This window comes from Oncorhynchus clarkii, chromosome 7 (assembly GCF_045791955.1).
Source record: "Oncorhynchus clarkii lewisi isolate Uvic-CL-2024 chromosome 7, UVic_Ocla_1.0, whole genome shotgun sequence".
NCBI lineage: Eukaryota > Metazoa > Chordata > Actinopteri > Salmoniformes > Salmonidae > Oncorhynchus > Oncorhynchus clarkii.
Window position 1 is genome coordinate 79,800,024 of NC_092153.1, and position 15,204 is coordinate 79,815,227.

Consider the following 15,204-nt stretch of genomic DNA (forward strand, 5'->3'; position numbering starts at 1 on the left):
CCACAGATGACACAATCTCTATTGCACCACACAATAGAGATTTGTCCGGTGCAATAGGAACAAAAGGAACACCTACGTGAGAATGCTGTTCATTGACTACAGCTCAGCGTTCAACACCATAGTGCCCACGAAGCTCATCACTAAGCTAAGGACCCTGGGACTATTGTTCATCCATGACTGCACGACACCATCACCATCAACAAGTTTACCATTGACACAGCGGTGGTAGGCCTGATCACCGACAACGATGAGACAGCCTATAGGGAGACCAGGTAGTGTGGTACCAGGAGCCCATCAGTGTGGTGCCAGGATCCCATCAGCGTGGTGCCAATCATAGTCCGGCTCTTCCTTGGTTTTTGTATTTTCTAGGGAGTTTGTCCACTGTGCTTCTACATCGGCTTGCTGTTTGAGGCATTCGACCGCAAGGCGCTACAGAGGCGGAGTCAGAGGAAGGCTCTAAAAATGTTATCAAAGACTCCAGCCACCCAAGTCATAGACTGTTCTCTCTGCTACCACACGGCAAGCGGTATCAAAGTACCAAGTCTAGGACCAAAAGGCTCCTTAACAGCTTCTACCCCCAAGACATAATACCAAATAAATGGCAAAGCAAATGTATTGAAAATTACATAAGTATTCAGACACTTTTACTTAGTACTTTGTTGAAGCACCTATGGCAGTGATTACAGCTTTGAGTCTTCTTGGGTATTACGCTACAAGCTTGGCACACCTGTATTTGGGGAGTTTCCGCCATTCTTATCTGCAGATCCTCTCAAGCTCTGTAAGGTTGGATGGGGAGTGTCTCTGCACAGCTATTTTCAGGTCTCTCCAGAGGTGTTCAATCGGGTTCAATTCAGGCCTCTGGCTGGGCCACTCAAGGACATTCAGACACCTGCGTTGTCTTGGCTGTGTGGATCTCTCTGTACTTTTCTCCCTTCATCTTTCCCTCGATCCTGACTAGTCTCCCAGTCCCTGCAACTGAAAAACATCCCCACAGCATGATCCTGCCACCACCATGCTTCACCGTAGAGATGGTGCCAAGTTTCCTCCAGACGTGATCCTTGGCATTCAGGCCAAAGAGTTCAATCTTGGTATCATCAGAACAGAGAATCTTGTTTCTCATGGTCTGAGAGTCTTTAGGTGCCTTTTGGCAAATTCCAAGCGGGCTGTCATTTGCCTTTTTACTGAGGAGTGGCTTCGTAACGTAACACAATTTGTAAAAAGTCAAGGGGTCTAAATACCTTCCGAATGCACTGTACACTCACACACACAAAACTCACACACACACACACATGTGCATATTGTAGCCACAAACACATACTCACACATAGACATGCTTTCACATATGCTGCTGCTACTCTGTCTATTATATATCCCGATTGGCTTGTCACTTTTACCCCTACCAACATGTACTATCTCAATTACTTCAAATATCTTGTGCCACTGTACATTGACTCAGTACTGGTACTCCTCGTATATAGCCTCATTACTACCTGGTACCCCTGCACATTGACTCAGTACTGGTACTCCTCGTATATAGCCACATTACTACCTGGTACCCTGCACATTGACTCAGTACTGGTACTCCTCGTATATAGCCTCATTACTACCTGGTACCCCTGCACATTGACTCAGTACTGGTACTCCTCGTATATAGCCTCATTACTACCTGGTACCCTGCACATTGACTCAGTACTGGCACTCCTCGTATATAGCCTCATCTACCCATCTACCCATAACATAGAGTCACTATAGTCCCAATCTACCCATAACATAGAGTCACTATAGTCCCAATCTACCCATAACTTAGAGTCACTATAGTCCCCATCTACCCATAACATAGTGTCACTATAGTCCACATCTAGAAGGTCTGACTTTTTTCTTTCTAAACTTTTCTTTCTGATTGAGACAGCTGCTGAGGGTAATATGAGAAGCAGACTGATTTATTATGTTGTAATCTTTTGTCCATTTTAGACCCGAAAAACATAAAGACAGAAAAGCAGAATACCTTCCTCGCCTCTTCTCTGTACATCCGTGGGAGTTTCTGTTTCAGCAGCTGTTCAGCTCCGAGTTGGTTAGCTGTTAGCATCCTCAGGGAGCCATTCAATATGTATGAAACTTCAAACAACTGCAGCTACAATACCTCAGGCTTTTAAATGGTTGAGAAAAAGGCAGGCAGAATAAAAAAAAATGCTCTCTTTATGTTAAAAGTCCACGCTCACACACACACACACACACACACACACACACACACACACACACACACACACACACACACACACACACACACACACACACACACACACACACACACACACACACACACACACACACACTGACAGTGGGTGAGGCAATCAATGGGTGGTGATGTTTTGATGATAGCATAATGCCGTAGTGTCTGCAATAGTAGATGAAGTCGCTGCAGGGTTGAGTTACATTATTTATCCATGCTCGCACCATCTTCTAATGTCTGGCCATTTGCTGCCCAAAAAATTGCAATAAAAAAATGCTTTCTAAGGTCCTCCTCTCCTCTTCCCCTCACTGAAGTACTGTACTGTTGCGACTTTGTACTGAGGTGGCTAAGGAAGTCAAGCGCAGGAGAGCAGAGATGTCAAAGTAGCGTCTTTAATAGGCAAGTCCAAAAACAAGGCTCCTTACTTTTCCTACAACACTGTACACACGTGAATGAACTGAGGAAAACCTCAACGAGCAACATGAAAAATAATCCTGCACAAACCTAAGCGGGAAACAGGGGTAAATATACACACAGAAATTAAAGCAAATGAAAACCAGGTGTGAAAGACAAAGACAAAACAAACATGGATCGGTGATGGCTAGTAGGCCGGTGATGACTAGTAGGCCGGTGATGACTAGTAGGCCGGTGATGACTAGTAGGCCGGTGATGACTAGTAGGCCGGTGATGGCTAGTAGGCCGGTGATGGCTAGTAGGCCGGTGATGGCTAGTAGGCCGGTGATGACTAGTAGGCCGGTGATGACTAGTAGGCCGGTGATGACTAGCAGGCCGGTGATGGCTAGTAGGCCGGTGATGACTAGTAGGCCGGTGATGACTAGTAGGCCGGTGATGACTAGCAGGCCGGTGATGGCTAGTAGGCCGGTGATGGCTAGTAGGCCGGTGATGGCTAGTAGGCCGGTGATGGCTAGTAGGCCGGTGATGACTAGTAGGCCGGTGATGACTAGTAGGCCGGTGATGACTAGTAGGCCGGTGATGGCTAGTAGGCCGGTGATGACTAGTAGGCCGGTGATGACTAGTAGGCCGGTGATGACTAGCAGGCCGGTGATGGCTAGTAGGCCGGTGATGGCTAGTAGGCCGGTGATGACTAGTAGGCCGGTGATGACTAGTAGGCCGGTGATGACTAGTAGGCCGGTGATGACTAGTAGGCCGGTGATGGCTAGTAGGCCGGTGATGACTAGTAGGCCGGTGATGGCTAGTAGGCCGGTGATGGCTGGTAGGCCGGTGATGACTGGTAGGCCGGTGATGACTAGCAGGCCGGTGATGACTAGTAGGCCGGTGATGACTAGCAGGCCGGTGATGGCTAGCAGGCCGGTGATGGCTAGTAGGCCGGTGATGGCTAGTAGGCCGGTGATGACTAGTAGGCCGGTGATGGCTAGTAGGCCGGTGATGACTAGTAGGCCGGTGATGACTAGCAGGCCGGTGATGGCTAGTAGGCCGGTGATGACTAGCAGGCCGGTGATGACTAGTAGGCCGGTGATGACTAGCAGGCCGGTGATGACTAGTAGGCCGGTGATGACTAGTAGGCCGGTGATGGCTAGTAGGCCGGTGATGACTAGCAGGTAGGTGATGGCTAGCAGGCCGGTGATGGCTAGCAGGCCGGTGACGGCTAGTAGGCCGGTGATGACTAGCAGGCCGGTGATGACTAGCAGGCCGGTGATGACTAGAACACCGGTGATGACTAGCAGGCCGGTGACGACTAGCAGGCCGGTGATGACTAGCAGGCCGGTGATGACTAGCAGGCCGGTGATGGCTAGTAGGCTGGTGATGGCTAGTAGGCCGGTGATTAGCAGGCCAGTGATGACTAGTAGGCCGGTGATGACTAGTAGGCCGGTGATGACTAGTAGGCCGGTGATGGCTAGCAGGCCGGTGATGACTAGCAGGCCGGTGATGGCTAGCAGGCCGGTGATGGCTAGTGGGCCGGTGATGGCTAGTAGGCCGGTGATGACTAGCAGGCCGGTGATGGCTAGTAGGCCGGTGATGGCTAGTAGGCCGGTGATGACTAGTAGGCCGGTGATGGCTAGTAGGCCGGTGATGACTAGTAGGCCGGTGATGACTAGTAGGCCGGTGATGACTAGTAGGCCGGTGATGACTAGTAGGCCGGTGATGGCTAGTAGGCCGGTGATGACTAGTAGGCCGGTGATGACTAGCAGGCCGGTGATGGCTAGCAGGCCGGTGATGACTAGCAGGCCGGTGATGACTAGTAGGCCGGTGATGGCTAGTAGGCCGGTGATGGCTAGCAGGCCGGTGATGACTAGTAGGCCGGTGATGGCTAGTTGGCCGGTGATGGCTAGTAGGCCGGTGATGGCTAGTAGGCCGGTGATTACTAGGAGGACGGTGATGACTAGTAGGCCGGTGATGGCTAGTAGGCCGGTGATGGCTAGTAGGCCGGTGATGACTGGTAGGCCGGTGATGGCTAGTAGGCCGGTGATGGCTAGTAGGCCGGTGATGACTAGTAGGCTGGTGATTACTAGTAGGCCGGTGATTACTAGTAGGCCGGTGATGGCTAGTAGGCCGGTGATGGCTAGTAGGCCGGTGATGACTAGTAGGCCGTTGATGACTAGTAGGCCGGTGATGGCTAGTAGGCCGGTGATGACTAGTAGGCCGGTGATGACTAGTAGGCCGGTGATGGCTAGTAGGCCGGTGATGGCTAGTAGGCCGGTGATAACTAGTAGGCCGGTGATGACTAGTAGGCCGGTGATGACTAGTAGGCCGGTGATGGCTAGTAGGCCGGTGATGACTAGTAGGCCGGTGATGGCTAGTAGGCCGGTGATGACTAGTAGGCCGGTGATGGCTACTTGGCCGGTGATGGCTAGTAGGCCGGTGATTACTAGGAGGCCGGTGATGACTAGTAGGCCGGTGATGGCTAGTAGGCCGGTGATGGCTAGTAGGCCGGTGATGACTAGTAGGCCGGTGATGGCTAGTAGGCCGGTGATGGCTAGTGGGCCGGTGATGGCTAGTAGGCCGGCGACACCAGAAGGTATGGTGTTCTTTGGATGCAACTCAGCATTCTTTGTCCTCCAAACACGACGAGTTGAGTTTTTACCAAAAAGTTATAGTTTGGTTTCATCTGACCATATGACATTCTCCCAATCTTCTTCTGGATCATCCAAATGCTGTCTAGCAAACTTCAGACGGGCCTGGATATGTACTGGCTTAAGCAGGGGGACACGTCTGGCACTGCAGGATTTGAGTCCCTGGCGGCGTAGTGTGTTACTGATGGTAGGCTTTGTTACTTTGGTCCCAGCTCTCTGCAGGGCATTCACTAGGTCACCCTGTGTGGTTCTGGGATTTTTGCTCACCGTTCTTGTGATCATTTTCACCCCACGGGGTGAGATCTTGCCCAGATACCCCAGATCGAGGGAGATTATCAGTGGTCTTGTATGTCTTCCATTTCCTAATAATTGCTCCCACAGTTGATTTCTTCAAACCAAGCTGCTTACCTATTGCAGATTCAGTCTTCCCAGCCTGGTGCAGGTCTACAATTGTGTTTCTGGTGTCCAAATGAAAGTAGTTCAGACAAAACATTCATTAAGGGAGAGGAATGGTTACAAAAAAACAATCTCACTTAAAAGGGAATGTTTCCGATTATGAGGGAGGAGCTTAAGGGAAAGTCCGTCTTGGCCATAGTGGAGTTTGGAGTGTGACTGTTTGAGGTTGTGGACAGTTGTCTTTTATACTGATAACAAGTTCAAACAGGTGCCATTAATACAGGTAACGAGTGGAGGACAGAGGAGCCCCTTAAAGGTCTGTGAGAGCCAGAAATCTTGCTTGTTTGTAGGTGACCAAATACTTATTTTCCACCATAATTTGCAAATAAATTCATTAAAAATCCTACAATGTACCCATGATGAAAATTACAGGCCTCTCTCATCTTTTTAAATGGGAGAACATGCACAATTGGTGGCTGACTAAATACTTTTTTGCCCCACTGTATATCTCTCTGTCTTCTCAAGTCTGATACTCTCTCTCTCTGTCTCTCTCTTTTCTCCTCCTCAGGTCTGATAATCTCTCTCTGTCTCTCTCTTTTCTCCTCCTCAAGTCTGATAATCTCTCTCTCTCTCTCTCTCTCTCTCTCTCTCTCTCTCTCTCTCTCTCTCTGTATTGTCCTCCTCAGGTCTGATAATCTCTCTCTCTGTCTTCTCCTCCTCAGGTCTGATAATCTCTCTCCAGCTGCTGAGAGGAGAGATGGAACAAATCAGGAGAGAGAACCCTATGATTTTCAATAGGGGCGTGGCCATTACACGCAAGCTGGGCTTCCCCGATGTCATCATGCCAGGTGAGAACTGGGCTGTGCTACTGACGTTATATTGGGTAACTCCCAATAATAGCTCCTTTCTCCTGAAGTGTTCACTACTTCCCACAAATCTAAATGCACTGGATTGGTGGAGACATGGGCTAGAGGGAGTCTTCTTATCTCAGTCATTTCCTTTCAAATCAGTAAAGTGAACTAGTGTACACTTCAAGAGAAAGGAGAGATTATTGGGATGCAGCCATTGTTTCAATGCAGTTGTTGGTATTTCTGGCTAAAGTAAGCTTGAATGTATGTGGATGGGTTGGTGCATTTGACCATGTAGGCTACACAGTACAGGAGACTTGTCTTGGCTCTGCTTTGCCCTGTTTCCTTCTGAAATGCTGTGACAGCAGTCTGGTTCTAAAGCCTAGCAACACAAAGTGACAAGAGTCCCTCACCTCTTTCTGTCTGTCCATCCTTCTGTCTGTCTGTCTGTCCGTATGCACTGTTGTGGTCCACATTCTTATAGTCCACTTAATGATTGATGTCGTCGTCCTCGTCGGCCCCCCCCCCCCCACACCAATCAATATTCCACTCAGCTTCTAAACCCTCATTCCGTTATTCCATATCCCTTCCCCATTCTCATCTCAGCCCAGGTTAATTTGTTTGTGAATAGACTAGTCTCCAGCTTGTCTTTATAATCACACTCGGGTCCCACTGCATTCAATTCACATGCAAAGCTAATCACTTCAAATCCTTGTCGGAATGAATTGCCGATAAATCAATTAGTCTGGGTCCGAGTGGCAGACCTGGGTTCAAATGGTATTTGGAATCATTTCATATAATTTATCTGTGATTTTATTGAGTTTCTTTTAACAGAAAACTACAAACCCTGTCCATCTGGGACTCCAGGCTAAATCCAAAACTCAAATAGTATTTGGCCCCAGGTCTGTGTAGTAAAGATGTAGGATCTTAATTTGAGACAGTTTGCTACTGAAGGAAAAATAATCTTGCAGCAACAGGAAATATGGATTATAACAACTTTTTGTAGGGGACATCCCTGGTCATCCCTACTGCTAATCTGCCGCACTAACTAAACACAAATGCTTTGTTTGTAAATGCTGTCTGAGTGCTGAGGTGTGCCTCTGGCTATCCGTAAATACATTTAATTAGAACAAGACATTTGCGCCGTCTGGTTTGCTTAATATAAGTCATTTGAAATTATTTATACATTTACTTTTGCTACTTTCTACTTTTAATTTTGCTATGTATTTTTCTGGCAATTACATGTACTTTTGACACTCAAGTATATTTAAAACCAAATACTTTTAGACTTTTACTCAAGTATTTTTTACTTGGTGACTTTAATTTTCTGTTAAGGTGTCTTGACTTTTACTCAAGTATGACAATTGGGTACTTTTTCCACCACTTACACCACATGTAAGGGAAAATCAATTATGAAATGTCAAAGTAAAAATTACAAACTTCAGAAGCCTTTTTAAACCTCAAATAACGGCAATGATCAAATTAAGATCCTACATATTTCGGGTGTCTCAATCCAAATAATGAAAATAGTGTATTTCCCTCTGAGGGTCTTAGCCCCAAATGAGGGAACACAAACCAGTGCCATTCTTTATGTAGCTGACTGGCTATAGTGGAGATGTGTTAAGCAGTCAGCTGATGTTCTGAAAGAGCTGCAAAATCTGGACCCCTACAAATCAGCCGGGCTAGACAATCTGGACCCTTTCTTTCTAAAATGTTCTGCCGAAATTGTTGCCACCCCTATTACTAGCCTGTTCAACCTCTCTTTCGTGTCGTCTGAGATTCCCATAGATTGGAAAGCAGCTGCGGTCATCCCTCTCTTCAAAGGGTTCTACCAACGTTGTATGTGTCGAACTGCTTTGCTTTATCTTGGCCAGGTCACAATTGTAAATGAGAACTTGTTCTCAACTTGCCTACCCGGTTGAATAAAGGTGAAATAAATCAAATGAAAATTAAACCTGGTAGCCTAGTGGTTAGAGCGTTTGACTAGTAACCGAAAGTGTCACGACCGTCCTAAGAACATTCGGACCAAAGCTCAGCGGTCCTCCCCCTCTTCCCCCTCTTCAAAGGGTTCCACATATTTATTGACGTGAAACGCACAAAACAATAAAAAGCCAACGATACGTGAAGCTTTGAAGTGCTCACAGGCAACTACTCATAAACAAGATCCCACAAAAAACAGTGGGGAAATGGCTGCCTAAATATGATCCCCAATCAGAGACGACGATAAAGCGCTGCCTCTGATTGGGAACCATACCAGACCAACATAGAAATAAAACAACCTAGATTACCCACCCTAGTCACACCCCGACCCAACCAGAATAGAGAATAAAAAGGCTCTCTATGGTCAGGGCGTGACAGAAAGGTTGCAAGCTCAAATCCCTGAGCGAGCTGACAAGGTAAAAATCTGCCTCTGAACACAGCACTGTTCATAGGCTGTCATTGAAAATAAGAATTTGTTCTTGACTTGCCTAGTTAAAATAAATAACCGGTTTGCTAGGTTATAGTGGAGACAAGTTAACCAGTTCAACTGTCTGAGTGCTTGTTTTGGGCCCTGTGTGCTTGGCTATAGTGGAGACAAGTTAACCAGTTCAACTGTCTGAGTGCTTGTTTTGGGCCCTGTGTGCTTGGTTATAGTGGAGACAAGTTAACCAGTTCAACTGTCTGAGTGCTTGTTTTGGGCCCTGTGTGCTCGGCTATAGTGGAGACAAGTTAACCAGTTCAACTCTCTGGGTGCTTGTTTTGGGCCCTGTGTGCTCAGCTATAGTGGAGACAAGTTAACCAGTTCAACTCTCTGGGTGCTTGTTTTGGGCCCTGTGTGCTCGGCTATAGTGGAGACAAGTTAATGAGAGCCCTGTATCATGTTACATGCCACAAGCTGGCTATGGTTAAATTTAGCATGGCTCAATTTGATTGGTCAAGAATAGTCTCCCTTAACAGTTTCTGTGTCTATCGTCATTCCAATCACAACGCTCGCCAAACTTACATGATAAGATATGAGATTAGGAAAGTGTCATTGAGACACAGTCTCGTTTACAAGGGAGAGTTGTGGTCAACCAACCGGTCGATCGCGGTCAACTGGTTGATCTTCAAGGCGTTCCTAATCGATCACCAAACATTTCTGTAAAAAAAACAATGATAAAGACTTGCATTCCTTAACCAATCTTCTGTTGGTGATAGGTGCACTTGATACAGCAGTCCTAGTGCCCGGAAAGGCAAAGCGTTCCCATTTTGAACCATTTCAGGTGTCTGAAGCTAGAACTCCGCATACCCTGCAGGCCAAAGAACAAATCAAGTGAATTTATAGGCCTACTGCTGGCCAATCAGAAAGCTTAGATAGCTCGCACCATAGACAGAAAAAATAAGCATTGAACTCACATCAAAGTTGATCATGTGAGATTTTAAAACTTTAAAGCCAATGACTAGAGAGACAACGAATACAGCTGCTGTCACTATTATAAGCCATAAAATGCACATCCTCCCTACTTCCACTCACGCTACAATGCAGCCTCACCGATGCTCCCTCCCCTCAGACTGACCATCAGATGCTCCCTCCCCTCAGACTGACCATCAGATGCTCCCTCCCCTCAGACTGACCATCAGATGCTCACTCCCCTCAGACTGACCATCAGATGCTCCCTCCCCTCAGACTGACCATCAGATGCTCCCTCCTCTCAGACTGACCATCAGATGCTCCCTCCCCTCAGACTGACCATCAGATGCTCCCTCCCCTCAGACTGACCATCAGATGCTCCCTCCCCTCAGACTGACCATCAGATGCTCACTCCCCTCAGACTGACCATCAGATGCTCCCTCCCCTCAGACTGACCATCAGATGCTCCCTCCTCTCAGACTGACCATCAGATGCTCCCTCCCCTCAGACTGACCATCAGATGCTCCCTCCTCTCAGACTGACCATCAGATGCTCCCTCCCCTCAGACTGACCATCAGATGCTCCCTCCCCTCAGACTGACCATCAGATGCTCCCTCCTCTCAGACTGACCATCAGATGCTCCCTCCTCTCAGACTGACCATCAGATGCTCCCTCCCCTCAGACTGACCATCAGATGCTCCCTCCTCTCAGACTGACCATCAGATGCTCCCTCCCCTCAGACTGACCATCAGATGCTCCCTCCTCTCAGACTGACCATCAGATGCTCCCTCCTCTCAGACTGACCATCAGATGCTCCCTCCCCTCAGACTGACCATCAGATGCTCCCTCCTCTCAGACTGACCATCAGATGCTCCCTCCCCTCAGACTGACCATCAGATGCTCCCTCCCCTCAGACTGACCATCAGATGCTCCCTCCTCTCAGACTGACCATCAGATGCTCCCTCCTCTCAGACTGACCATCAGATGCTCCCTCCCCTCAGACTGACCATCAGATGCTCCCTCCTCTCAGACTGACCATCAGATGCTCCCTCCCCTCAGACTGACCATCAGATGCTCCCTCCTCTCAGACTGACCATCAGATGCTCCCTCCCCTCAGACTGACCATCAGATGCTCCCTCCCCTCAGACTGACCATCAGATGCTCCCTCCCCTCAGACTGACCATCAGATGCTCCCTCCCCTCAGACTGACCATCAGATGCTCCCTCCCCTCAGACTGACCATCAGATGCTCCCTCCCCTCAGACTGACCATCAGATGCTCCCTCCTCTCAGACTGACCATCAGATGCTCCCTCCCCTCAGACTGACCATCAGATGCTCCCTCCCCTCAGACTGACCATCAGATGCTCCCTCCTCTCAGACTGACCATCAGATGCTCCCTCCCCTCAGACTGACCATCAGATGCTCCCTCCTCTCAGACTGACCATCAGATGCTCCCTCCCCTCAGACTGACCATCAGATGCTCCCTCCTCTCAGACTGACCATCAGATGCTCCCTCCTCTCAGACTGACCATCAGATGCTCCCTCCTCTCAGACTGACCATCAGATGCTCCCTCCTCTCAGACTGACCATCAGATGCTCCCTCCCCTCAGACTGACCATCAGATGCTCCCTCCCCTCAGACTGACCATCAGATGCTCCCTCCCCTCAGACTGACCATCAGATGCTCACTCCCCTCAGACTGACCATCAGATGCTCCCTCCCCTCAGACTGACCATCAGATGCTCCCTCCTCTCAGACTGACCATCAGATGCTCCCTCCTCTCAGACTGACCATCAGATGCTCCCTCCTCTCAGACTGACCATCAGATGCTCACTCCCCTCAGACTGACCATCAGATGCTCCCTCCCCTCAGACTGACCATCAGATGCTCCCTCCTCTCAGACTGACCATCAGATGCTCCCTCCCCTCAGACTGACCATCAGATGCTCCCTCCCCTCAGACTGACCATCAGATGCTCCCTCCTCTCAGACTGACCATCAGATGCTCCCTCCCCTCAGACTGACCATCAGATGCTCCCTCCTCTCAGACTGACCATCAGATGCTCCCTCCCCTCAGACTGACCATCAGATGCTCCCTCCCCTCAGACTGACCATCAGATGCTCCCTCCTCTCAGACTGACCATCAGATGCTCCCTCCTCTCAGACTGACCATCAGATGCTCCCTCCTCTCAGACTGACCATCAGATGCTCCCTCCTCTCAGACTGACCATCAGATGCTCCCTCCTCTCAGACTGACCATCAGATGCTCCCTCCCCTCAGACTGACCATCAGATGCTCCCTCCTCTCAGACTGACCATCAGATGCTCCCTCCCCTCAGACTGACCATCAGATGCTCCCTCCCCTCAGACTGACCATCAGATGCTCCCTCCTCTCAGACTGACCATCAGATGCTCCCTCCCCTCAGACTGACCATCAGATGCTCCCTCCTCTCAGACTGACCATCAGATGCTCCCTCCCCTCAGACTGACCATCAGATGCTCCCTCCCCTCAGACTGACCATCAGATGCTCCCTCCTCTCAGACTGACCATCAGATGCTCCCTCCTCTCAGACTGACCATCAGATGCTCCCTCCTCTCAGACTGACCATCAGATGCTCCCTCCTCTCAGACTGACCATCAGATGCTCCCTCCTCTCAGACTGACCATCAGATGCTCCCTCCCCTCAGACTGACCATCAGATGCTCCCTCCTCTCAGACTGACCATCAGATGCTCCCTCCCTTCAGACTGACCATCAGATGCTCCCTCCCCTCAGACTGACCATCAGATGCTCCCTCCTCTCAGACTGACCATCAGATGCTCCCTCCCCTCAGACTGACCATCAGATGCTCCCTCCTCTCAGACTGACCATCAGATGCTCCCTCCCCTCAGACTGACCATCAGATGCTCCCTCCCCTCAGACTGACCATCAGATGCTCCCTCCTCTCAGACTGACCATCAGATGCTCCCTCCTCTCAGACTGACCATCAGATGCTCCCTCCCCTCAGACTGACCATCAGATGCTCCCTCCCCTCAGACTGACCATCAGATGCTCCCTCCTCTCAGACTGACCATCAGATGCTCCCTCCTCTCAGACTGACCATCAGATGCTCCCTCCTCTCAGACTGACCATCAGATGCTCCCTCCTCTCAGACTGACCATCAGATGCTCCCTCCCCTCAGACTGACCATCAGATGCTCCCTCCCCTCAGACTGACCATCAGATGCTCCCTCCTCTCAGACTGACCATCAGATGCTCCCTCCCCTCAGACTGACCATCAGATGCTCCCTCCTCTCAGACTGACCATCAGATGCTCCCTCCCCTCAGACTGACCATCAGATGCTCCCTCCCCTCAGACTGACATTCAGATGCTCCCTCCTCTCAGACTGACCATCAGATGCTCCCTCCCCTCAGACTGACCATCAGATGCTCCCTCCCCTCAGACTGACCATCAGATGCTCCCTCCTCTCAGACTGACCATCAGATGCTCCCTCCTCTCAGACTGACCATCAGATGCTCCCTCCTCTCAGACTGACCATCAGATGCTCCCTCCTCTCAGACTGACCATCAGATGCTCCCTCCTCTCAGACTGACCATCAGATGCTCCCTCCTCTCAGACTGACCATCAGATGCTCCCTCCCCTCAGACTGACCATCAGATGCTCCCTCCCCTCAGACTGACCATCAGATGCTCCCTCCCCTCAGACTGACCATCAGATGCTCCCTCCTCTCAGACTGACCATCAGATGCTCCCTCCCCTCAGACTGACCATCAGATGCTCCCTCCCCTCAGACTGACCATCAGATGCTCCCTCCCCTCAGACTGACCATCAGATGCTCCCTCCCCTCAGACTGACCATCAGATGCTCCCTCCTCTCAGACTGACCATCAGATGCTCCCTCCTCTCAGACTGACCATCAGATGCTCACTCCTCTCAGACTGACCATCAGATGCTCCCTCCTCTCAGACTGACCATCAGATGCTCCCTCCTCTCAGACTGACCATCAGATGCTCCCTCCTCTCAGACTGACCATCAGATGCTCCCTCCCCTCAGACTGACCATCAGATGCTCCCTCCTCTCAGACTGACCATCAGATGCTCCCTCCCCTCAGACTGACCATCAGATGCTCCCTCCCCTCAGACTGACCATCAGATGCTCCCTCCCCTCAGACTGACCATCAGATGCTCCCTCCCCTCAGACTGACCATCAGATGCTCCCTCCCCTCAGACTGACCATCAGATGCTCCCTCCCCTCAGACTGACCATCAGATGCTCCCTCCCCTCAGACTGACCATCAGATGCTCCCTCCTCTCAGACTGACCATCAGATGCTCCCTCCTCTCAGACTGACCATCAGATGCTCCCTCCTCTCAGACTGACCATCAGATGCTCCCTCCTCTCAGACTGACCATCAGATGCTCCCTCCTCTCAGACTGACCATCAGATGCTCCCTCCCCTCAGACTGACCATCAGATGCTCCCTCCTCTCAGACTGACCATCAGATGCTCCCTCCTCTCAGACTGACCATCAGATGCTCCCTCCCCTCAGACTGACCATCAGATGCTCCCTCCTCTCAGACTGACCATCAGATGCTCCCTCCTCTCAGACTGACCATCAGATGCTCCCTCCTCTCAGACTGACCATCAGATGCTCCCTCCCCTCAGACTGACCATCAGATGCTCCCTCCTCTCAGACTGACCATCAGATGCTCCCTCCTCTCAGACTGACCATCAGATGCTCCCTCCCCTCAGACTGACCATCAGATGCTCCCTCCTCTCAGACTGACCATCAGATGCTCCCTCCCTCCTCTCAGACTGACCATCAGATGCTCCCTCCTCTCAGACTGACCATCAGATGCTCCCTCCCCTCAGACTGACCATCAGATGCTCCCTCCCCTCAGACTGACCATCAGATGCTCCCTCCTCTCAGACTGACCATCAGATGCTCCCTCCTCTCAGACTGACCATCAGATGCTCCCTCCCCTCAGACTGACCATCAGATGCTCCCTCCTCTCAGACTGACCATCAGATGCTCCCTCCCTCCTCTCAGACTGACCATCAGATGCTCCCTCCCCTCAGACTGACCATCAGATGCTCCCTCCTCTCAGACTGACCATCAGATGCTCCCTCCTCTCAGACTGACCATCAGATGCTCCCTCCCCTCAGACTGACCATCAGATGCTCCCTCCTCTCAGACTGACCATCAGATGCTCCCTCCTCTCAGACTGACCATCAGATGCTCCCTCCCCTCAGACTGACCATCAGATGCTCCCTCCTCTCAGACTGACCATCAGATGCTCCCTCCCTCCTCTCAGAC

General features: G+C 50.4%; 1 protein-coding gene across 5 annotated transcripts in view; it reads left to right on the forward strand.

The window, feature by feature from the left end:
* LOC139413900 (dedicator of cytokinesis 3) overlaps nt 1–15,204 on the forward strand; it is a 418,571-nt gene that overhangs the window by 325,951 nt on the left and 77,416 nt on the right. For all 5 annotated transcript variants that reach the window (XR_011634841.1, XR_011634842.1, XM_071161746.1 and 2 more), the window contains exon 14: nt 6,402–6,527. Coding sequence is in view for 3 of the 5 variants with exons in the window: in XM_071161746.1 (XP_071017847.1) it covers nt 6,402–6,527 (126 nt within the window). In the remaining 2 variants the exon portion in view is untranslated. The remainder of the gene's footprint in view (nt 1–6,401; nt 6,528–15,204) is intronic.